This window comes from Oncorhynchus mykiss, chromosome 1 (assembly GCF_057628025.1).
Source record: "Oncorhynchus mykiss isolate SJ-2025 chromosome 1, ASM5762802v1, whole genome shotgun sequence".
In the NCBI taxonomy this organism is placed as follows: Eukaryota; Metazoa; Chordata; class Actinopteri; order Salmoniformes; family Salmonidae; genus Oncorhynchus; species Oncorhynchus mykiss.
In genome coordinates, this window is record NC_143022.1 from 37,780,740 (window position 1) to 37,805,712 (window position 24,973).

Consider the following 24,973-nt stretch of genomic DNA (forward strand, 5'->3'; position numbering starts at 1 on the left):
CAAATTCAACACAAGAAGCCCAAACTGATGTAATGTTTGACTAAATAATGTCAGTCCTTGCTTATATTTGTATATGATCATGTGTGTCTTTCTATTTTGCGTGGGAATACTTGGGAACAGATTTACAAAATTATATAACTTGGAGCTGATTTCCTGACTTTTTTCCAGTCTTTTATGTCCAACAATGAACATTAGAAAACTTATCGGTGGCAAATATTTGGCCTGCAGTCTGCCAGATGGGTAACCCTGGTGTAAGGGCTAGTGCCACGGGTGTAGGGGCTAGGGGTTCTTTCTTGTGTGCCTTTGATTGACAGCTCATCAAAATGGGTCTGTCCTTGAGGAAGGTTATGTCTTTGAATGAGAAACATGATCTAATACATTTTCACTCGCTCTGCTTGTATTTGTATTGTCTTATTTGTATTATGTGTGCGTGTGTACAGATTGAGGAGCTGCTGGGGGCCATGGAGAAGGTTAAACAGGAGCTGGAGTCTATGAGGGCCAAGCTATCATCTACCCAACAGTCCCTGTGTGAGAAGGAGACTCACCTGACCACTTTGAGGGCCGAACGCAGGAAACACCTGGAGGAGGTGCTGGAAATGAAGTAAGACACGCACGAAGACACACGCATCATACACTGTATATACACCCATTCCCTCCACTTTCACATTTTGCAACATGTCTGCTGACTTGGTAGTCAGGTAATGCTGTAATACAGTCAGGTAATAGAATATCCGGTAAATGACTCCTGGTGCAGACAGGAGGCGCTGCTGGCAGCCATCAGTGAGAAGGACGCCAACATTGCCCTGCTGGAGCTGTCCTCGTCCAAGAAGAAGAAGACGCAGGACGAGGTGGCTCTGCTAAAGAGAGAGAAGGACCGTCTGGTACAACAGCTCAAACAGCAGGTAGGGAACAATCCCTCGTCATGTTACCTAGGTCCAGCAACATAGGCCTCTGTAAAGTCACTTCCTCTACTCATCTCCTTCACCTGAAATGGGGGGAGACTAAACAGACCTCAGACAGTTTTATAGGTATAGCTTTTAACTTTGCAGCAAGTGCCAAAATCAAAAAGTAGGCAGCCATAAACTTCTCTGAGCTGTCTGCTCAATGCACCATGATTAGGGTGGCAGGTAGCGTGGCGGTTAAGAGCGTTGGGCCAGTAACCAAAAGTTTGCTGGTTCAAATCCCCAAGAAGACTAGGTGCGAAATCTGTCTGTGCCCTTGAGCAAAGCATCTAACCCTAATTGCACCTGTAAGTCGCTTTGGATAAGATTTCTCTCTCCCTCTCTCTCTCTCTCTCTCTCTCTCTCTCTCTCTCTCTCTCTCTCTCTCTCTCTCTCTCTCTCTCTCTCTCTCTCAGACTCAGAACCGTATGAAGCTAATGGCAGACAACTATGAGGATGACCACTTGAAGACCGCTCCCGACCAGACCAATCACAAACCTTCTCCAGATCAGGTGGGTACACAGTCAACCAAACAGAATCATATTTTTTGCAGTTGAAGGCTATCTAGATGCTATTATTGTGTGAACACACGTGTAGCTTAACCAGAATATACCATCTTTCTCCAGTATATAAAGTTATCAGGGCCGGCCAGCTCATTAGGCTGGATTACACCTGCGTGCTTGCTGTTTGGGGTTTTCGGCTGGGTTTCTGAACAGCACTTTGTGACATCAGCTGATGACAGAAGGGCTTTATAAATACATTTGATTGAAATTGGATTAGGCAGCCACCTATGGCGGCAGATTGATGAGGGCGGCATCTTCCGAACTAATCTGACCTAGACACACCTCCACCAACAAATAAAACCTCACATTATTCTGCTCAAATACAATGACAATTTCTCTCAACCAGTGGCATATGGGCTTTTTAGGTGATCGCTGATTCCGCCTTGTGATAAGCAGTGCCCACTTTGTCAAAGGTAGGGGCGAACAATATGTTGCTTCCTCATTCCCAGCGTGCCTCTCCAGGGTGCTGTTGGAGACTCATCGCTGCGGCGCTCCACCAACGTTCCGTCAAAAAAAAGAATCTAACATAAATCATGTAGCAGATATAGAGTAGGGTTTCCCAAACTGGGTGAACTTTTTGTTTTCTGGCCCATGACCGAGTTTGGGAAACTCTGATATAGGATATGGTAGAAAGAGTATGTAGCCTTTTCTGTAGCTTGCAGGCTGGAGAGAAAATGTAAGACAATGTAATGAGACGGACACTTTTTACATCATGCAGGTTTCTCCGATCAAATAGCCTAACTAACCTAAATGGTGCTAAATCAAATATTTGCTGTAATTTTAACAAACAACATATCCTAAAAACAGGACAGGTCAAACAAAGTAAAATGGACAAAATGGAATGGACAATCACAGCTGTTGTCCAGGAGTTTCACCTCTTTGTCATGATCAATGGTTTAAAGTTTGTATCTGTACAAGCTGATCACAGTGAAAAATAAGCTTTCCCCGCCGTGTAAACACATTGCAAACAAGCTCACGATAACTCCTGATAAAGTTGAGTAGCTGATATTCAGAGCTTAAATAGCCAAATGGATTATTCACAGGACTAATAAAGCCAATACAACAGCCTGTTTTTACAAATGGTGGTCCTACCACATGAATGGGCATTCATAACATGCAGACATGGTAGGCTACACCTCAGTAAGCACGGACTGACGCAGATGCCTTGTGGACATCTTTTTTTGGCATGGTCCAGACCGGCCTTGATTTCAACGTCCACAGACATTGATTTTTGGTCAGTTTTCTGTCTCGCACTCCTATTTTTCTCTGTCACACTCTCTCTCTCACACACACATATACACACACACACTAACCAAGTGTTTTTTTCTAACGCTGCAATTGGCTAAACCATCTGTCCAATAGGATGATGAGGAGGGTATTTGGGCATAGCCAACCCCGCGCCCCCCTCCCCTCTCTCTCAGCCATTTTGTTCAGAAGGGTGAGAGCACAAATGAATGTCCGAGTCATCTGTCCATTTTTTCACCACCTTCCTGGCATGTATGCCCGTCTCTCACTCCATCGTCAGTGTGTCCCGTTTTGCTCCTCCATTTTGTTTTGTCATCCGTTTCTCCTCTCACCATTTTATGTTGGTGCAGTGATTTGGTCCGTGCAGTGTTTTCATGTCATCTGTTCTCATATTTGTATTTTTTGCAGGAATGATATTTCTGTTGTTACTGTGTTACCTTGGATGGTGTTTCAGTGTTTGTCTGCCCACCATGTACTGTAGCTTGGACACTGTTTGTGAACAACTGAGGCAGACACACACACACACACACGACACACTTCTGTCCCACATACCAGACTCCACAATCTTTTGTCCTTGTGATCTAATGCATGTGAGATGCAGCCTTTTTCCTCCTCCTTCTGCATGCTCCATGATTTTGGTTTAGCATGGTTTAGTCTCTGAAAACACACAGGGCCCGAATGTCATTTTTCTTCTCTCTCTCTTATCCAATTGGCTCTTCCATTTCTTTCTCCCTTTCCTCTCCCCCTTGCATCTTTCCCCTCCAGATGATCCCCCCTCTCCTGTCCCTGAGTGAGAATCGCAATAAGCTTAAGCTCTACATTGCCCACCTGACTGACCTCTGCCACGACCGAGACCCCAGCATCCTCAGCGTCCTGACCCCACCCCCCCACTATCACCACGCCAACCCACCAGCCTGGGAGGAGGAGCTACACAAGATGACTTTGGAGCAGGTAACAGAGGAGTCCCTCCCTCTGGTGTTTTCTCTCTCTCTTGTTCCCCGTCTCTTTCTCACCCTCTATCTTTATTTCTGTGCTCTGTCATATCTTACTCTTAACAGGAATGAGTAAAGTTTTTAAAGCCTCAAGGGAGATGGTGGGGGAGGAGAAGTATGCTAACTCATTATCTCTCCCTCTGTCCCTTTTTCTCCCCCTCCCTTCCTCCTTAGTTGGAACTGGAGTTGGAGTTGTGTGAGAAGGAGAGCGGGGAGCTGCAGGAGTATGCCAACTCAGTGCTGCAGCAGATCGCTGACTACTGCCCTGACATCCTGGAGCAGGTGGTCAACGCGCTGGAGGAGTCCTGCTGAACTCTCACCTTTATAGACCACCCCCTGATGACCCCAGGACCCTGCATGAGCTTCAGACAACCTTCCTCCCATCTATCCACACGTGATCTTGGCGGAGGGAGGACTGAGCGATCATACTACACCCCCACATGCTCAATTCTCATTCCTGGGGAGATTCACCAGCCTGAGGAGATGATGATGATTAACTGATGAAGAACAGTCACACAGTGGGCTAATGGTGGAAGGATGTAGATGCATGCTGGTCATGGGTTGTGTTCAGTAGTGCACATCGCACAAAAACGTTTTGAAAGAGAAAACAAAGTTAAGGTAGCACCTCCCTGTTTCATTTTTTTCAAAGTTTTCTGAGTTTTTGTCCCTACTGACACAACCGTTGTTTTCTCTTTGTATCTAAACCAGTGTTTTTTCTGAGTGGTGGGGAGTCATGGCATGGAAATGTTTAGAAACCAGTGACCATTTAAACAAAAACATTTTAGCATATATTATGTGTTATTTCCTATGTTTGACATTAAGAATCTCCTATATGAGTTTCTGGACAACAAAACTTTTCCCATTTCCCCTCAACCACCCAATGAGAGAGAGAGAGAGAGAGAGAGACTAGCTGGGTTTTAGGGCTTGTGGGGCTTTATCTATGGCTGACTTACTGCATGTTCTGTGAACGTATCTTAAGACATAAGAGGGAGGAATCCTAACTCAATATCCTAACTTGAACTTCCACACGCATCTCCCATTGACATCAGTGTCTGCTTTACATCAAGTAAGGATTTGGACCGGGGGGGGGGGGGGGGAGGAAGGCAGTGGTTGGTTTTAGATGGTTTTGCAGACAGCACCCTCTTCAATATGTGGTATGTAATGTTAGTTTATTTTAGCCACGTACACTTCTAGTAGTGGACCACAGGAGGTTGGTGGCACCTTAATGGGGGAGGACAGGCTCGTGGTAATGGCTGTAGGGGAATGGTATCAAATACATCAAAAACATGGTTTCCATGTGTTTGAATCCATTCCATGTACTCCGTTCCAGGCCTTATTATGAGCCATCCTCCCCTCAGCACCCTTCACTGTAGTGCACTATATGGAATAAGGTGTCATTTGGGGACAGTACGATAGAGTGGCCTTTGAGTGTGCAAAGGGATCAATACTGGACCTACATGAGGGACCTTTTTATTCCTCAGTTCTATTGGTGCTACAGCTTGACATAAGACATGAAGAGATTACCAGTCATAGGATCTATAGATAGGACTTTGTAAAACCTTATCATTGTTTAATTTATGACTGAATTATGTTCCCTGAGATTGACGTTGCCCCTTTTGTGCATTTTTCCAAAGCTTCCGAGTGTAATGAAATGATAGTGAATCCTACTTAAAAGGATATGAAAGTCCCTTCCCAGTGGGTTTGAACCTTTTTTTAAATCAATTTGTAAATGACTCATTAAATACGTAGTGACTAGGGTTGAATATTTTCCCGGTGTTTTAGAAATGTTCCGTCCCGAAAATAAATCCCTTTTCTCCTGGGTAACCTGGTGTTTCCCACCAAAACCAGAGGTTTCATTCAAAAGAATTATAAAGCATATATGTTTGGATTTGATTAGAGCTTTGATCAGCATGAACATTCTAACCTGAATCTACCTGAGCCTGATGAGCCATATATTTTAAAAACATTTATGAGCCCTACATTAACAACATTTAATGAGCCTAAGCCCAAAAATGCCCAAATTATTATGCCATTATCCAATACATGTATGATAAATGCTACTGCACATTATGCGTGACAGAAAAACATAGAAGCCCTTAGATGTAGCCAGCTATAGCCTATGCGCTCTTGGGTAAATAAATGAAACTAGCTCCAGTAGGCGAATATTTTTGACTGTGGACTGTATTGTATTATATGGACTGGAATTAGGCACGTCATTGAAACCATGATGAAGCAGAAGAGAACATGCCATTCTGGTGCAGCACATGCGGCCTACAAAGTTCAAAGTATTGGCTAGCGAATTTGATTTTAATTTTGAAATATAATTGGGCCTATTTGTGTAATTAGTAGGCTGACATATTTCTATACCTACCTGTTTATATACCCTGGTTGTTTTCCTCTTTCTCTCATTCTTTCCGTGCTTTCAACAATTAAATTAAATGCGTTTCGTTGTCCTTATCTTCATCACTCTAATGACATCCTTGAATAATATAGGACTAGAATTAGATGCAACAGGCTTTCACTTCGCTTCACAAAGATTGAATGGTTATGGGTCTAAATAAATAACTGCTATAGCCTACCGCCATCGCGAGTTCACTCATCTTTCAAATTACCCATGAGTTCTATTGACTTCTGTGTATAACATTCAGCTAAAAAGAGAAGGCATCCCTCTTCAAATAGTCTATTGGTATAAAAAATGTTTAAAAAAAATTATCCAGCAAGCTATTCTGGTCTAGCTTTTCCTGCATGGGACTCCAAGAGCTAAGGAGTGTTTTTTTTAAGGATAGAGGTCAGCGGAGCACAGGTGCTTGCGTATTGGATAAGAGACAGAGGCTATAAGTTAGAAGCTTATTATGCATAACCCATCATTAATTAGCTAAATATAAGGCTAATACTGCATTGAACGTATTACCCGTAGAAGATAGGCTAGAACATCTCTATATATATAGGGATATATATCAATCTAGAACAGGATTATCTATTTTGGATGGAGTTGATGGAGAGCGACAGAGAAAAAACAAGACCCCCGAAAGCCAGAAGGAGATGGGTAAATTAGACGTGCATTAGATCTTTATATTACTGTAACATAGGCCATGCTGCAGCAAATGTAGTCCCACCTGTCACAAGAACAAAAAGTTGAGATGATAGGTCTACATGTATTATGAACTGTGCTCCATACTGAGATGGGCTGTCTGTCCCCACCCTGAGCGCTGATTCATGCAGAGGCCGTAGAGAAGCCAGATTTAGATATAGCATATAATATAACAGTTCCATTTCACACCATGCTGTTCATATAAATAATGTATTATAATTTACCAGTTTCTCGCAGTTATTTATCCCAGGGAAAAGCGAGTGATTTTTAGAGGTAAATCCCGGTAACCGGGTTCCCACCGTTCAACCCTAGTAGTGACTACATAAATGTAACCCAGTGAAAGATGTTGTGAATTCTGTAAAAAAAACAAAGTGAGAAGCTAAAAGCAGTGCAGTTAGTTGTCTATTTTGTGTGTGTGTGTGTGTCTCAATTTGTCTGAAGACAAAAGATATGACCATACTGCCATAAATTGCAGAAAGTCATGTTCTATAAATATATATACATATAAAAGTATGATGTTGACCATATGGATATATATGCATTGAATGTTTGCACAGAATCGTGAGGAGCAAGGCTCTCTGAACAAAATGGCAGACCATTCTAGTGTCTTCAGCTAAAACTGGAGAAATATTTCTAAAAAAAAAAACACTTTTATAAATGTCAAATTACATGTAAACTTCAAATGTTTTCAAACTGTGACTGTGTAGAGGGAGAGTACTTTTTATTTTATTTCATTTATGTATATTTCTTGAATTTTTTATGTATACTTTTTCCACATGATGTAAACGTATTACCCTGAGGTTCCAGTGTTTAGTTATTTCATATATCCGAGATGTTTGTGGGAATGACGCCCCCTAGACTGTGTTCCCCTGTTCTCCACATGTCTCACACAGTAGTCTGACCGTTTAGGACAGAACGGTCTCCAACCATGGTTCTCCTGATATTCAGTGGCCTGATTTACAGAGCACGCTGCCAGTCTCTGGCATTTAGAACTGCTCTGTCCATGGTTGAACAATGATAAGTTACAAATAAGCTTGGTCTCCAGGACCAGAGTTGGAGACTAGGCTACTGTTTAGGTTCTCTTATCCTGCCCCTTGTCCATAAACCAGGATGTGATTCTAAAGTACTCTCTATGGTCATCTCCCTTTCCAGAAGTCATTACTGACCTGATAAAATCGTAGAGGTAAAAGCAAAGGGTTTCACTGGTCAGCTTTCACCTATCCACGTCATGAGAACAGTTTTATTTCACGAAGGAGGAAAAAAAGTATTTCAAAAAAGTTGCAACAGGGCCCTAGCCTGTGTATCCCTGCCCTTGCCTTAATGTCTGTGGACTCACCAGTCTGTGATAACTTTGTTTTCAACTCTTCATTCAGGAACACAGTGCTGTTAAAGGGGCTACTTCTAAAGTCATGGTTCTTGTTTTATTTTTTTTACTTTCTTTTGCATTTGTTAAAGAAATGTACTGCCTTCTGTCTGTGTTAATGATGAAAAAATGTATGTAAAATTAAAGCAAAACAGACACGTTTGAGTATTTGCATTTTGTATGTATGTAAATAAACATATCCTATCAGTCTTTCACTCTCTGTGGGGATTTTTGTTTACGGTACTGCCATTGTGCATATTTATAAGCATAATTAAGTGTAACATAAAAGAAAATGATTTGTCACACACCGGATAAATGGCACAGTGATGCTAAAATGTTTTTGTTTTTTTTACCCAATAAATTACTGGGAGGTTATACATATGAAGTGTGCGACCCCAAATGGTTGTTTCTGGACCAGCATAACTTGTATTAGAGTAAGATAATGGAATGGCCCCTAATGTTCTGAACACCCTGCACCTTCTGCAATATTTAGTACCTGCTTTTTCCATAGTAAGGCCCTCCTATAAACCTCAAATGGGCGACAGAACTCAAAATAAACCATTTTGCAAAAAAACCATTCAGCATTTTTATTAATAAATATCACTGTTGTATGAATATAAAACCATTTTAAATTACCCTTTTTAAAAAAACACAATGATCTTTCCATGAAGGCTTTACATGAGAAAATATGATGTAGGTTATTGATATGTTGCATACAGACTTCAAATACATGCTCTTGATAACCAAGGGCAAGATAGTCTATTTTGCCACTCTCCATTCTAAAGTCCCCAGGGGGGAGAAGGCAGATAGTTTACCCCTGTCATATCCACACTGTTCATGTTTACCAGAAGGAATTAGGAAAGGCAGATTACAATGTTAGATACAGTACAACTCCTCAGGCATTGAAACTACCAATTCAAAAAGGTGTACTTCAAAAACAAACTATTCACTTCAATTTGAAGTACAATGTTCTGGCTTACAGCCATTCATTATAAAAAATATATTTATTAACATAAGAAAAATACTTCTTAGTCAAAGCTTCAATCCAAGGCATTAAGGCCTTCATGTGCAGTGTTAAGAGGGACTGTGTTAGAACATAGTTGTTTTGCATGAGTCTATCATCAATACTGGTAAACAGTTAAAGGGAAAGTTGAAAAATGTGGCAGATATCCCATATTTTTTTTGTTTGCATGGAAAGACAGTGGGGTTGTGTCCCAGGCACTCCAGTTTCTTCAATGAATGAGGTAGCTAGTAAAAACCTTGTAAAATGTGATACAATGACAGGATAGTTAACATGGAAATTAGGGAGAAAGCAATTATACCAAAATAAGGGGTGGAATAATGCTATGACAGTGAATGTTTAAAAAAGGGTTGATCCCTTCTACTAAAATTAAGGTCACAGTATTATAGTTATTAAAAGGTAAATGTAAAAGTATACAAGCTGACCCGCTCTGGTATTCTATGAAGATGAAAAATAATACACCTTCCACAGTGAAAACCCCCACTTCTTCCTCCCAGCTTGGCTTTCACCTCACTTTCTCACTCTCCGTCATCTGCCAGAGTCCCAGGTTTAACACTTTAAGGCACGGGAGCTGCGTTATCCTCTCCAGCCCCCGCTTGGTGATTTTGGTACACCCGTACAGGTCGATACCGGTGAGCTGCGTCAGGTGGTCGGCGATTAGCTCCAGTCCCTTGTCAGTGATGCGTACGCACTGACCGATGTTCAGGGTCTTGAGCTCGTGCATCTGGCGCACCATCCGGTTGATCCCGTCGTCACTGATGTGGCAGGAGCACAGGGACAGAGACTTGAGCTGGTACAGCCCCTGGGCAATGTAGGCCAGGCTCTGGTCACCTATCTTGTCGCAGAAGGACACGTCGAGGCCAGAAAGCTGTAGAGAACCCATTGCCAGGTGCATGATGCCTGTGTCACTTATGTTGTCACACGACCGCAGGTTGAGGCTCCACAGGTGAGTCATATTCGACAGGTGGATCATACCGGCGTCCGATATTCCTCCGCAAAAGCTGAGGTTGAGCACCTTGAGATTGGCCAGTCCCTTGGAGACGTGTTTGAGGGACAGGTCCGTCAGCTTTTGGCAGTCTTGCAGGGTCAGCTGCTCCAGAGAGAGGCAGCCTTCGGCAGCACTTCGGGTCATCCCAGCCAGGTGACCGATGCCCACGTCTGACACATGCCTGCAGCTCCGCAAATTAAGGCTCTTGAGTTTGTGCAAGCCCCAGGCAATGAGCAAAAGGCCTGTGTTGGTGATGTTACTGAGGCCACCGAGTTCCAGCACCTCCAGGTTTTTCAGATACTGGGCAATCCTGCCCAGGCTTGAGTCTGTGATTGGTTTGCAGAGGCTGAGGTTGAGGATCCGCAAGGAAGGGATGTCCTGAACAAAAGCATGTCCGAGGCCATTGTCCGTGAGGTTAAAACAGCCACATAGGTTAAGGCTTTCAATGTTTGGCATCCCCTGGATCACGTAGCTCAGGCTGCGCCGCAGGCTGAGGATCTGGACCTTCTTGATGCCCCGGGTATGGAGGCTGGGGAACAGAGACGGATTGGCCCTCCGCAGATGAAGCTTCGCTTCCACCCCCCTCCACACAGACTTGTGGTACGAAGCGTCCCTCCAGGCCGCACACACTTGGGCCACCCTACCTTTGTCCCTTACGTCCAAGTAACTGAAAATCATAGCTAAAATTTCTGGGAAAAGGCCAGATATGTGTGTCTCCATTTCAAACATGTTTGGAAGGGGAGAGGTTAGCCAAAACTAACCAGGTATCCTATTATTCGAGTAGGCTAGCTAACGTTAACTGTTCGCGAAGTTAGCTAATGTAACTCAGAAAAAGAACATGTTCAAAGTCCAGGAATCCCAAGCCAGCTTTACATAATACATATCTGAAAATCCAACGCGAAGTTTTCAGGTTGTGTTATATTATTCCAAATCAACTGAGATAGTTAGCTAACTGTTTCCCATGAAAACGTAGATAACTAGCTGACGTTAGCTTGCCTGGCTAGTAGCCTAGGCTAGCTAGCGAACCATAAGGCGGAAAACAGAGACGGTCAGGCGACTCTACCCATGTTCAAGTCAGATGACGGTTGTCGTTCTTCAAGTGGATCCAGTCGGTCGTTCATTTTCAAAATAAAAACTGAAAATGTATCTCTTAAACCCGCAGTATTCTTTTCTTCTGTGTAATGGGTAAAAGGGCACCGTTTATATTAGCATTTCAGTTCTGTTGATGGATTCATGGCGCTTCTTCCCGTGGCTACGCTGTGCTGCCTTTGTCTGGCCAACCATTTCAAACTGACGACGTAGGAAAAGCAGTGCTTGGTGGGGGGGTACAAAAACAATTAACATTAATATGAGAAGACGTAATAAATGTAATTGGCCGTATTTAATAACATAAATATTAAAACGTTTGAGATTTTATACATAATCACTTTCCTCAGAAATTATTTTAAAGATAATAACCTTTTTTAGGACCACCACATTTTTTTATTTTTGGTTTCGCCCAATTCGCTACAAGTTAGTGGTCCTCTGGAAGCGACTGTAAATCAATGAAATTATTTTATTTTAATCCATTGTGAATGATAATATATTCTCACAGTGTGAAATAGTATAATGTAACGCTCTGAGGACCCCATATAGCCAGTGGAAATTTCATAAAATGCCTGAAATTCTTCCCCACAGATAGAAGGGTAAGTCAGACAAGTCACGTGGGCTATTAACCGTTTAGAACGTTTTCTCACTACCAAATATGGTAGTGAGAGGAAGTTCAGTCGGTAGCGGGAAAATATGCAACTAGGTGAAACTGGTCCGATCTTCTGCACATTGTCTCATCGATTAAACATCTGATCTCAATACATTTTCTGTTCCCAAAACTACAAATCTGTTACGAACACAGTGCCCTAAAATTTCTAGACTTGACGCTATGCCAAAGATTTTTTAGCAGGAGTACAAGGTCGAATTGAGTTTGTGCGCACGCACACTTCACAGAGGAGGGGTTCCCTAACGGAAATATGCAAATAGGTGCTACAACGCGCCATTAAACTCGTGCTTGGTTTTGAACCTCCTTGCTTGTTCTGCTCACGATGCTTCATTTGCTCCCATGTAAACGACAGAGATTAATTATCTTGGGTTAGTTATACATTTATTTGATTTCCCTTTTCAAAAACGTCTGTGTCTGTCCAGAGATTACTGACGCGGGGACATTTGAGGGCCTGGAATAGGCACATGAATATCCCGTTATTATTCGGGATACTAAAGTATTCTGTTTTTGAGATAATCAAAAAACCTTGTATCCAGGTTATGTTAAACCAGGACAAAATGCCAGGGGTATGCTGATTTTAACGGGATGCTGTGGCATATAAACATTTGATCCCGTTTACTGTTATTTTTCGCGGTCTGCGCAGGCTCAGTTGTGCATATCCTGGGTGTTGCGCAGTCTATGGTGTTGTGTTATGATGTTTTTATCTGATTGTCAAACAAATCACTTAAAAAAGTTGTCTACCTGCACAGTTCGATCCACCATAATATACCATACTCGTACTTTCACCCCTAATTTACAAACGTTCTTGCTTATAATTTCCGACATTTGGTAGGCCATATTACAATTTTGGACATTTGGTAGTCCATTTGTTTGTCAACTACAACAGTAAGAAATAAATAATTTTTCACAATTCCTGACATTTAATCCTAGTAAAAATTCCCTGTCTTAGGTCAGTTAGGATCACCACTTTATTTTAAGAATGTGAAATGTCAGAATAATAGTAGAGAGAATGATTTACTTCAGCTTTTATTTCTTTCATCACATTCCCAGTGGGTCAAAAGTTTACATACACGCAATTAGTATTAGTACTTCAGCACCAGTATTTCATTCTGCTATGTCAATTGATGTTTACTGATCATGAAACATATGCAGTTACTTGCTTTATAATGATAGGCCTAGAGCTAGATGTGCGCAATTGTTTTTCATGAAATAATCAGAAATGTGTATTTCTGACTATGCTCTTCAAGAGGTGATGATATTAAAACCAAATAGTTAAGTTATTTACCAATCCCTGGAAAACGGCACACGGTTGTCAATGATTATAATGGAACTTGGGGTCTCCTTGCCCTCCAGCAGGCAAATCGACTGCTCTGCACCTTATTGTGACGTTTGATAACAACCTATTGTCTCCTGACTAATCAGAAATGTTGAAAAACCATGAAAAATGGTGAAGCTCCAAAATTGCCCTCACTGAAAGCCTGTGTTTTAGACATAAGGAAGTGGATGCCGGCAAATGTTCTACTTTTAAACTCTGACAAAACAGTGATGCTAGTTCTAGGTTCCAAGATACAAAGAGATCTGTTGAATCTGACAATCAATCTTGATGGTTGAACAGTCGTCTCAAATAAAACTGTGAATGACCTCGGCGTTACTCTGGACCCTGATGTCTCTTTTGACAAACATATCAAGACTGTTTCAAGGACAGCTTTTTTCCATCTTCGTAGCAATGCAAAAATCTGAAACTTTAAGTCCAAAAAATGATGCAGAAAAATTAATCCATGCTTTTGTCACTTCTAGGTTTGTCAAACAGTGGGTGTAGCTGGTGCATGGAAGTCAGGCGCAGGAGAGCAGAGATGAGTGGACAAAGCACTTTACTCAGGCAATATTTAAAACAGGACACAACCGCGTCACAAGAAACAAATACCCAAAGAACAAGTGAGGCAGAAGAAAGTACACACAACCAAGTACAAAGTACCGGCTGCCACAAAGCACGGGTACAAAACAAAACCCGGCGTACACCAGCCGTAAGCGTACCAACCTGACAATAAACAATTTCACACACAGACATGGGGGGGAACAGAGGGTTATATACACTACAAGTAATGAGGGAATGTAAACCAGGTGTGTGGGAAAACAAGACAAAACAAATGGAAACTGAAAGGTGGATCGGCAATGGCTAGAAGACCGGTGACGTCGACCGCCGAACGTCGCCCGAACAAGGAGATGAACTGACTTCGGCGGAAGTCGTGACAAGGTTAGACTACTACAATGCTCTACTTTCTGACTACCTGGATAAAGCACTAAATAAACTTCAGTTGGTGCTAAACAAAGCTGCTAGAATCATGACTAGAACCAAAAAATTTGATCATATTACTCCAGTGCTTGCCTCTCTACACTGGCTTCCTGTTAAGGCTAGGGCTAATTTCAAGGTTTATCTGCTAACCTACAAAGCATTACATGGTCTTGCTCCTACATATCTTTGCGATTTGGTCCTGCCGTACATACCTACACGTACGCTACGGTCACAAGACGCAGGCCTCCTTACTGTCCCTAGAATTTCTAAGCAAACAGCTGGAGGCAGGGCTTTCTCCTATAGAGTTCCATTTTATGGAATTGTCTGCCTATCCATGTGAGAGACGCAGACTCGGTCTCGACCTTTAAGTCTTTATTGAAGACTCATCTCTTCAGTAGGTCCTATGATTGAGTGTAGTCTGGCCCAGGAGTGTGAAGGTGAACGGAAAGGCATTGGAGCAACGAACCACCCTTGCTGTCTGCCCGCCTGGTTCTCCTCTCTCCACTGGGATTTTCTGCCTCTAACCGTATTACGGGGGCTGAGTCACTGACTTACTGGTGCTCTTCCATGCCGTCCCTAGGAGGGGTGTGTCACTTCAGTGGGTTGAGTCACTGACGTGATCTTCCTGTCCGGGTTGGCGCCCCCCCCTTGGGTTCGTGCCGAGGGGGAGATCTTCGTGGGCTATACTCGGCCTTGTCTCAGGATAGTAAGTTGGTGGTTGAACATATCCCTCTAGTGGTGTGTGGGCTGTACTTTGGCAAAGTGGGTGGGGTTATATCCTGCCTGTTTGGCCCTGTCGGGGGTATCGTCGGACGGGGTCACAATGTCTCCCGACCCATCCTGTCTCAGCCTCCAGTATTTATGCTGCAGTAGTTTATGTGTCAGGGGGCTAGGGTCAGTCTGTTATATCTGGAGTATTTCTCCTGTCTTATCCGGTGTCCTGTGTGAATTTTAGTATGCTCTAATTCTCTCTCTTTCTTTCTTTCTCTCTCTTGGAGGACCTGAGCCCTAGGACCATGCCTCAGGACTACCTGGCCTGATAACTCCTTGCTGTCCCCAGTCCACCTGGTCGTGCTGCTGCTCCAGTTTCAACTGTTCTGCCTGCGGCTACGGAACCCTGACCTGTTCACTGGACGTGCTACCTGTCCCAGACCTGCTGTTTTCAACTCTCTAGAGACAGCAAGAGCGGAAGAGATAATCTGAATGATCAGCTATGAAAAGCCAACTGACATTTACTCCTGAGGTGCTAACCTATTGCACCCTCTACAACCACAGTGAGTATTATTATTTGACCCTGCTGGTCATCTATGAACGTTTGAACATCTTGGCCATGTTCTGTTATAATCTCCACCGGGCACAGCCAGAAGAGGACTGGCCACCCCTCATAGCCTGGATCCTCTCTAGGTTTCTTCCTAGGTTCCGGCCTTTCTAGGGAGTTTTTCCTGGCCACTCTGCTTCTACACCTGCATTGCTTGCTGTTTGGGGTTTTAGCCTAGGTTTCTTTATAGCACTTTGTGACATCAGCTGATGTAAGAAGGGCTATATAAATACATTTGATTTGAAAATTTGATTTGATGTTCCTGGGATCATATGGTATCACATATATGATCCCAAAATTCTAAATCGTCTAACTGAAGTTCACACCCGTTCCAGGAGGTTCCAGGAAGATCAATATGGAGTAATGAGAGCAGCAGCTGCCTGTCTGCCAGAGTCTAGGACTTTTGCATTGAAAGAATCACTGCTGGCCTCGTGCGATAACTATCATATCTCTGTTGAGGATGCTGAATTGGCAGTGTTTATTCAGCAACTGCGTAGGAAAGTGGTGGGAGGTCAGGAATTCCCATCCCTTATTGAAGTTTTGGACAGCTGCAGCCCTGACATTTTCCCCAACATCAATAGACTACTAAGGGCCATTCTCAACCTTCCTATGACTTCATACTGTTGAGAGACTCTACTTCACTACATGTCGTATTACAACATTCATCAGATCTTGCATGCTGACTGTATGTCTCAACAATCTAGTCCTATTGTCCTTTGAAAGGGAATACAGTGACCTTTTGGACTATGAAATAATCTCCATCTTCAACACTAAGCCTAGGCGTCTATGCCTTGTGCTGTAAAACGTGAAACACACAAGAAGCCTGAATGCTGTTTATTTAGGATTTAGCCTAATGTTTTCATGCCTGCCTTTATGTGTTTGATTCCGGGTGAACCAGTGTATTCATACCCACCGTGATATTAGGCTATGTATGATGATTTCATGTTTTCATGCCTGCTTTGGTAGGCCACGTTGATGTTTACTGATTCAAGTGAGCTAGTGTATTCATATCCGTTGTATTATGCATAATGATTTTCTTTTTTCATGCCTCAATGCCTACAGTAGCGTTTGCTTATTCAAAGTAAGCTATTCATTTCAGACTCGCCATACAGTTCAAGATATACAGTGCCTTGCGAAAGTATTCGGCCCCCTTGAACTTTGCGACCTTTTGCCACATTTCAGGCTTCAAACATAAAGATATAAAACTGTATTTTTTTGTGAAGAATCAACAACAAGTGGGACACAATCATGAAGTGGAACGACATTTATTGGATATTTCAAACTTTTTTAACAAATCAAAAACTGACAAATTGGGCGTGCAAAATTATTCAGCCCCCTTAAGTTAATACTTTGTAGCGCCACCTTTTGCTGCGATTACAGCTGTAAGTCGCTTGGGGTATGTCTCTATCAGTTTTGCACATCGAGAGACTGACATTTTTTCCCATTCCTCCTTGCAAAACAGCTCGAGCTCAGTGAGGTTGGATGGAGAGCATTTGTGAACAGCACTTTTCAGTTCTTTCCACAGATTCTCGATTGGATTCAGGTCTGGACTTTGACTTGGCCATTCTAACACCTGGATATGTTTATTTTTGAATCATTCCATTGTAGATTTTGCCTTATGTTTTGGATCATTGTCTTGTTGGAAGACAAATCTCCGTCCCAGTCTCAGGTCTTTTGCAGACTCCATCAGGTTTTCTTCCAGAATGGTCCTGTATTTGGCTCCATCCATCTTCCCATCAATTTTAACCATCTTCTCTGTCCCTGCTGGAGAAAAGCAGGCCCAAACCATGATGCTGCCACCACCATGTTTGACAGTGGGGATGGTGTGTTCAGCTGTGTTGCTTTTACGCCAAACATAACGTTTTGCATTGTTGCCAAAAAGTTCAATTTTGGTTTCATCTGACCAGAGCACCTTCTTCCACATGTTTGGTGTGGCTTGTGGCAAACTTTAACCGACACTTTTTATGGATATCTTTAAGAAATGTCTTTCTTGCCACTCTTCCATAAAGGCCAGATTTGTGCAATATACGACTGATTGTTGTCCTATGGACAAAGTCTCCCACCTCAGCTGTAGATCTCTGCAGTTCATCCAGAGTGATCATGGGCCTCTTGGCTGCATCTCTGATCCGTCTTCTCCTTGTATGAGCAGAAAGTTTAGATGGACAGCCAGGTTTTGGTAAATTTGCAGTGGTCTGATACTCCTTCCATTTCAATATTATCGCTTGCACAGTGCTCCTTGGGATGTTTAAAGCTTGGGAAATATTTTTGTATCCAAATCCGGCTTTAAACTTCTTCACTACAGTATCTCGGACCTGCCTGGTGTGTTCCTTGTTCTTCATGATGCTCTCTGCGCTTTTAACGGACCTCTGAGACTATCACAGTGCAGGTGCATTTATACGGAGACTTGATTACACACAGGTGGATTGTATTTATCATCATTAGTCATTTAGGTCAACATTGGATCATTCAGAGATCCTCACTGAACTTCTGGAGAGAGTTTGCTGCACTGAAAGTAAAGGGGCTGAATAATTTTGCACGCCCAATTTTTCAGTTTTTGATTTGTTAAAAAAGTTTGAAATATCCAATAAATGTCGTTCCACTTCATGATTGTGTCCCACTTGTTGTTGAGTCTTCACAAAAAAATACAGTTTTATATCTTTATGTTTGAAGCCTGAAATGTGGCAAAAGGTCGCAAAGTTCAAGGGGGCCGAATACTTTCGCAAGGCACTGTATGTCACGAAAGCTAGGAGTAGTGGGTGTGGAGTCAGGCGCAGAGAGCAAAGCTTCCAATGTAGACGTATTTATTCAGCTGGGTCTAGCCAACTAACAGGCACAACAACCAATAAACAGTTAAGTCCCCCAAAACCAGGGAAAATAACGAACAGCAAAAATACGTATAATCAAAACAAAAATCTACCACTGACAGAGAGGAATAAACCCGCACAAAAGCAGGCGGGCCCTGGAAGTTTAAATAGCCCCAAATTAACAACAAATAAGGTACAGGTGAAAACAATCGAGACAAAACCAACAGAAAAGAAAAAGGATTCGGTGGCAGCTAGTAGACCAGTGACGACGAAGATGAAGTCGTGACAATATAGGCCCAACGTGTTTGTATTGTATTGTTTGTGGCTGTTTCCATATGGCAGAAAAGTGTGCACTTTTGGGCAAAATTGTGGCCAAATTAAATGAAAACACTCAGGGCTTTCTATTCTTTGTGCATTAAGCTGTTTGCGCATATTCCAATCTAGTGCCAAGTTGGTATCCAGCTGATGCGCTGACCATGTCACTGAATCTACCTGTTGTGCCTGTACTGTAGATCGTTCCTTTTGAGTGGGGTGGTCGATCTGATCTGATAATATGTGAATATTTAATGAGGTTCGACTGTCGGATTGAAAACTTCACCCATTATCCGTATTTTCTGACAGTATAATCTTCCCCATTTTATCACTGCACCTTTTGCTCTCTCTCTCTGTCTCTCTCAACATGTGCATTTCATGATGTTTGTTTACTGTCTGACTTGGACAGTCGGCCTGTTTTGTCAGCAGTGTTGTTGTAAACGCATGGGGCTTGTTGATAAGGGGAATATGTGGTGTTTTTTGGTCGCATTTATCCCGTGTTATGTGTTAAATCATGCAATATGTAACGGTCGTCGTCTTCTGATGAGGAAGAATCGGACCAAAGCGCAGCGTGGTACGTGTTCATGACTTTTATTAACAACTGAACACTAGAACAAAAATAACAAAGTGCAAAATGACACCGAAACAGTCCTGTCAGGTGCAGAACACTAAACAGAAAACAACTACCCACAAAACATAGGTGGGGAAAAGCTACCTAAGTATGGTTCCCAATCAGAGACAACGATAGTCAGCTGTCCCTGATTGAGAACCATACCCAGCCAAAACAAAGAAATACAAACACATAGAAAAAGGAACATAGAATGCCCACCCCAAATCACACCCTGACCAAACCAAGATAGAGACATAAAAAGCTCTCTAAGGTCAGGTCGTGACACAATGTGATTCCACAAATCTTCACTTAAATATGTTGGTGTAGTTTTGCTGGAGAATGTTTCCCTAGGCATTTTTACTTATGCCCAGGCACACAACAATTTCTGCCTACAATGTCATTCATTCTCTTTCCTCAATTCAGTCCCAGGAGAGAGGTATAAGGCTAATGTGAAAAAAATATAGAGATGGTGTCACACCCTTTGTGATTGTCTCCACCCCCCTCCAGGTGATGCCCATCTTCCCCATTATCCCCTGTGTATTTATACCCGTGTTCTCTGTCTGTCGCCAGTTCTTTTTGTTTCGTCAAGCCTACCAGCGGTTTTCCCTCTGCTCCTGTCTCGATTGTTCCTGTTTCCTTGTTTTCCCGGTGTTGACCATTCTGCCTGAGCCTGCCTGCCGTCCTGTACCTTTGCCCCACCTATCTGGATTACTGACCTTTGCCTGCCCTGACCCTGAGCCTGCCTGCCATCCTGTACCTTTGCCCCACCTTTCTGGATTACTGACCTTTGCCTACCCTGACCCTGAGCCTGCTTGCCATCCTGTACCTTTGCCCCACCTATCTGGATTATCGCCTCTGCCTGCCCTTGACCTGCTTTTTGCCTGCCCCTGTTCGATTAATCAACTGTTGTTACTTCGACGTTGTCCGCATCTGGGTCTTACCTGAAACATGATAGAATGGAAATGAGTAAAACATTTACAACATCGATGAAACAGTCTTTAGATTCCCATTGACTGAGACTTGGTCTAATTAATGAATTATGTTATTGTAATAATGTAACCTTTTTAGTGTGTATTATTGACTGATGATTAGAGTAAACATAATATCTATGTATCTGACATCACAGATGGTAGAACAAAAAACAGATTCCCTGTTATTCATCCTCCTCTCTCTCTCCTATCTTTTCTGCCAGTGCCTGTGGCAAGGAGGAGGCAGATAGTGGCTATGTCCCAATTATCTCTCCTTCCTCCCAGTGTGCTCTTGTTCACTTCCCTTCACTGATTTGAAAGGAAATTATTGGTAGAAGAAATATGATGGAATTTCGCACTAGCCCAAGCCTCCACCAATCCACTGCTTTGTGGGAAGTAGTAAATGAGTGCACACTTTGGGAGAAAATACATATTATTGGGATATACACCCAGAGAGAGTGAAACTGACCCCAGACTCACACTGATCTTCAATGACCCTGACCCGGGGGAGGCCATCTTACAAACAATCATCTCCTTTCATGTAGCGACCAGAGGTATATACTACGTTCCGGGTTTGAGGAGTTAGTGAGGCAACTTTGAGTTCAACTTGGGATAATCGGTCATACGAAAGTGGCTCACCTTTTTGTCAGATACATTTCTATGGCAACAAATCCTTAGGGGCACGCTAACTCCGCTAACTTCATTAATTCTGAGTAACTAGCCCCCCCCCTAAGAACAATGTCTAATTTCTGTCACAAAAAAAGCAATGTTTGGAAAAATAATTGGTATATGGATGAAGGTCATGTTTAGGCAAATAACTATAAAGGGAAATAAATGGCTACAGTTTACACTTTTTTAGTTATTTCATGAAATGTTGTTTATAGGCGTTTTTTTAAAGTCCGGGGGGTGCCAGTTACCCTGGTAGAATATTATGGGATAGGGTTTCAGACAAGTGTGTTAAAATCCATTTAATAATTTTATGTATAAATTCTTTAGTAAGGGCTAAGTCTAGTTGCCCCCAACAAACTCATCCAAATTACTACTTTACTCAAAAATGATCTACATTTTTCTCTCTAAACAAGTGGATTATTAATCTTAAGGCTTTCTTAATTTTATATTTTAAAAAAATGTATAGATCTAACTTCATTGGAATATATCTACAACTTTTTCTCAAATTAAAAAAATTAGATCAGCGTACTGCAAATTATTTTATTTTTTAGGTAACTACCCCCTACTATTCAATTGTTAGTGTACCTACTCATGAGTTTAACAGTCAAATTGACAGGTTTAGAGGTTCCAAAACCCTTTAATGGATTATATGTCTATGGCCACCACAACGCAACAAGCTGTTCTGTTGGTTCGACAGATGGCAGAAAGCGCGATAGGAGTAGGAAAAATGTGCTTGTGCATTGATAAGCACACCAAAGATGGCATTAACGATAAGTAATACAACAAAGATGACACTTCTAAAAGCCTATTTCACACCATAGCATGCTGAATGGGCAAGATAACTTTTCTTCCTCTTAGATTTTGGCACAAATAAACATGTGGCACTGACTCGCCCATGGATTGATGTTTAAGCAGTGTCTCAATGAAGAGTTCCGCATTCGACTGGCCATGTGCGATATGCATGCGCAGTTACAAGCCTGCTAGAGTTAGTGGCAGGTGTACGAGCAAAGGGCACTAGGGGGTAACCCCCCCCCCCCCCATAATTCACAATAAGACCACAAGATGTCACCAAATTATTTTCCCAACACTTTCCCTGGCTGCCACTGCTCTTGCTCAAATATTTCCTCTGTCTTCACAAGTTTTGGAGATATTTCAACAAAATCATTTTGTAGTAATTTTATTTAAAAAATTCAATTTGGAAAAAGTTTAGATATATTTCAACGAAGTTAGATCTTTAATATTTTTTTTTTTAAATATACAAGTAGTAAAGCCTTTAGATAAATTATTAACTTGTTTAGAGAGAAAAGTACAGATCATTTTTGAGTAAAGTAGTAATATGTTGGATGAGTGTGTTGGGGCGTAGCGAACATTCTGCTGTTGTAAAGCACATTTTCAGCAATTCTACAAATGTTTCCATTGAGCTGAGAGAAAATGATGCCATTTTAAAGCTAATTTACTGCAATATTATGTATTTTGTCATTGCTGATGCTGTGTTCCTGTGCTCATACATTATAACAACATCAATGCGTATGTTCCCTGAATGCCCGGATTTTGAAATTCTCTAGCTTTTATTTGATTTGTTACTCCTCAAAGATGGTATTATAAAATATATATATATATATATACACTACATAACCAAAAGTATGTGGACACATGCTCATCGAACATCTCATTCCAAAATCATGGGCATGTTAGTCCCCCCTTTGTTTTTATAACAGCCTCCACTCTTTTGGGTTGGCTTTCCATTAGATGTTGGAACATTGCTCCAGGGACTTGTTTCCATTCAGCCACAAGAGCATTAGAGGTAGGGCACTGATGTTGGGCGAGTAGGCCTGGCTCGCAGTCGGCGTTCCAGTTCATTCCAAAGGTGTTCGATGTGGTTGAGGTTAGGGCTCTGTGCAGGCCAGTCAAGTTCTTCCACACCAATCTCAACAAACCATTTCTGTGTGGACCTCGTGGTTTTATTTGGGCCCCCGAGTTTTCTGAGCAAAACTTTTTAAATATGTGTGGAATTTTCAATGTTGGACATAAAAGACTATAAAACCACCAGGAAATCAGCTCCAAGTGGTGGAGAAACCAGCCGACGTGGTGGAGTGGTGTAAAGTTCAACACCATTGGACTCTGGAGCAGTTGAAACCCATTCTCTGGTGATGAATCATGCTTCACCATCTGGCATTTCTGATGGACGAATCTGGGTTTGGTGGATTTTAGGAGAATTAATTTTTTTATTTTTTTATTTTACCTTTATTTAACTAGGCAAGTCAGTTAAGAACAAATTCTTATTTTCAATGACGGCCTAGGAACAGTGGGTTAACTGCCTTGTTCAGGGGCAGAACGACAGATTTTGTACCTTGTCAGCTCGGGGGTTTGAACTTGCAACCTTCCAGTTACTAGTCCAACGCTTCCAGTTACTAGTCCAACGCTCTAACCACCAGAATGCTACCTGCCCAAATGCATAGTGCCAACTGTAAAGTTGCGCATGGAGATCATAGGCTTGTGTGCGGCTGCTCGGCCATGGAAACCCACTTCATGAAGCTCCCAACTAACAGTTCTGCTGACGTTGCATCCAGAGGCAGTTTGGAACTCAAAAGTGAGTGTTGCAAACGAGGACAGACGATTTTTGATCCCAGACGTTTCCACTTCACAATAACAGCATTTACAGTTGCCCAGGGCAGCTCTAAAAGGGAAGAAATTTGATGAGCTAACTTGTTGGAAAGGTGGCATCCTATGACGGTGCCACGTTACTCTTCAGTAAAGCCATTCTACTGCCAATATTGTTGTGGAGATTGCATGGCTGTGTGCTCAATTTTATACACCTGTCAGCAATGGGTGTGGCTGAAATAGCCGAATCCACTAGTTTGAAGGGGTGTCCACATTCTTTTGTATATATAGTGTAGGTCAATATCTTTTATGTATGCTTTCTGTCTCATTATAGTTTCTTAAGCTGACACTGAAACTGTTGTTCCATCCCAAAAATGTAAACTTTGACGGCCCGCCTAAGAATGTTCTATACAGAAACCCCCCTGTAATTAGCTCAAATGACAGTCATTTTCTCCATAGGAAATGGATAGTTTGAGATTTTGACAATCAAGCCATTTACTACTTCCCCAGAGTCGGATGAACAGGAACAGCTAGCATGCTAACGGTTCCTGTACACTTCCAGATATTGCACTAACGCAAGTAAGCATTGGCTCGTGAAACTACCTCTAACTTCCTTCATACTGGACCCAGAGACATAGCCTAGCATTTAAGAGTGTTGACCTAGTAACTGAAAGGTCACTGGTTTAAATCCCCGAGCTGAGTAGGTGAAAAATCTGTTGTTGTGTCCTTGATCAAAACACTTAACCCTAATTGCTCTTGTAAGTCGCTCTGGATAAGAGCGCCTGCTAAATTACTAAAATGTAATGTAACAATTGTATACACAATGGTATTCTGTTACAGCTAGCAATATTAATAAAACAAATATTTTTCACCTAAGAAATGTATTTTATATTCATGGACCCCCTGCAGTAGGCTATTTCCGCGGACATCTAGGGGGCTGCGGACCCAAGTTTGAAAACCCCCGACTTAATGTATTTAAAGACAAGTCTACTATACACAATGATTACATTGGTAGAGTTTGTTTGAATGATTTTGTGTAAGTACATCAAGTGGACCACTGACATATACAGTGCCTTGCGAAAGTATTCGGCCCCCTTGAACTTTGCGACCTTTTGCCACATTTCAGGCTTCAAACATAAAGATATAAAACTGTATTTTTTTGTGAAGACTCAACAACAAGTGGGACACAATCATGAAGTGGAACGACATTTATTGGATATTTCAAACTTTTTTAACAAATCAAAAACTGAAAAATTGGGCGTGCAAAATTATTCAGCCCCTTTACTTTCAGTGCAGCAAACTCTCTCCAGAAGTTCAGTGAGGATCTCTGAATGATCCAATGTTGACCTAAATGACTAATGATGATAAATACAATCCACCTGTGTGTAATCAAGTCTCCGTATAAATGCACCTGCACTGTGATAGTCTCAGAGGTCCG

The 24,973-nt window shown here is 42.1% G+C and overlaps 2 protein-coding genes across 4 annotated transcripts in view; one reads left to right on the top strand and one right to left on the bottom strand.

Annotated features, from left to right (window-relative positions):
- The window catches only part of LOC110522068 (ELKS/Rab6-interacting/CAST family member 1), a 30,838-nt gene extending 22,433 nt beyond the window's left edge, over window positions 1-8,405 (top strand). The window contains exons 16-21 of one of the 3 annotated variants that reach the window (XR_016494813.1): window positions 441-601; window positions 755-902; window positions 1,358-1,453; window positions 2,867-2,942; window positions 3,515-3,700; window positions 3,916-8,405. Coding sequence is in view for 2 of the 3 variants with exons in the window: in XM_036976837.2 (XP_036832732.1) it covers window positions 441-601; window positions 755-902; window positions 1,358-1,453; window positions 3,515-3,700; window positions 3,916-4,053 (729 nt within the window). In the remaining variant the exon portion in view is untranslated. The remainder of the gene's footprint in view (window positions 1-440; window positions 602-754; window positions 903-1,357; window positions 1,454-2,866; window positions 2,943-3,514; window positions 3,701-3,915) is intronic. The other 2 variants (XM_036976837.2, XM_090230186.1) reach the window with 2 other exon arrangements.
- Window positions 8,406-8,756: 351 nt separating this feature from the next.
- Window positions 8,757-11,511, bottom strand: LOC110522124 (F-box/LRR-repeat protein 14). The gene has a single exon (XM_021600252.3). It carries the CDS (start codon window positions 10,931-10,933, stop codon window positions 9,722-9,724), a length of 1,212 nt encoding a protein of 403 aa, XP_021455927.1. The 5' UTR covers window positions 10,934-11,511; the 3' UTR covers window positions 8,757-9,721.
- Between the last annotated feature and the right edge of the window lie 13,462 nt (window positions 11,512-24,973).

What these genes read in the sequence shown, in the direction of transcription:
- LOC110522124 (XM_021600252.3), bottom strand. Translation starts at nt 10,933, where the DNA reads ATGTTTGAAATGGAGACACACATATCTGGCCTTTTCCCAGAAATTTTA.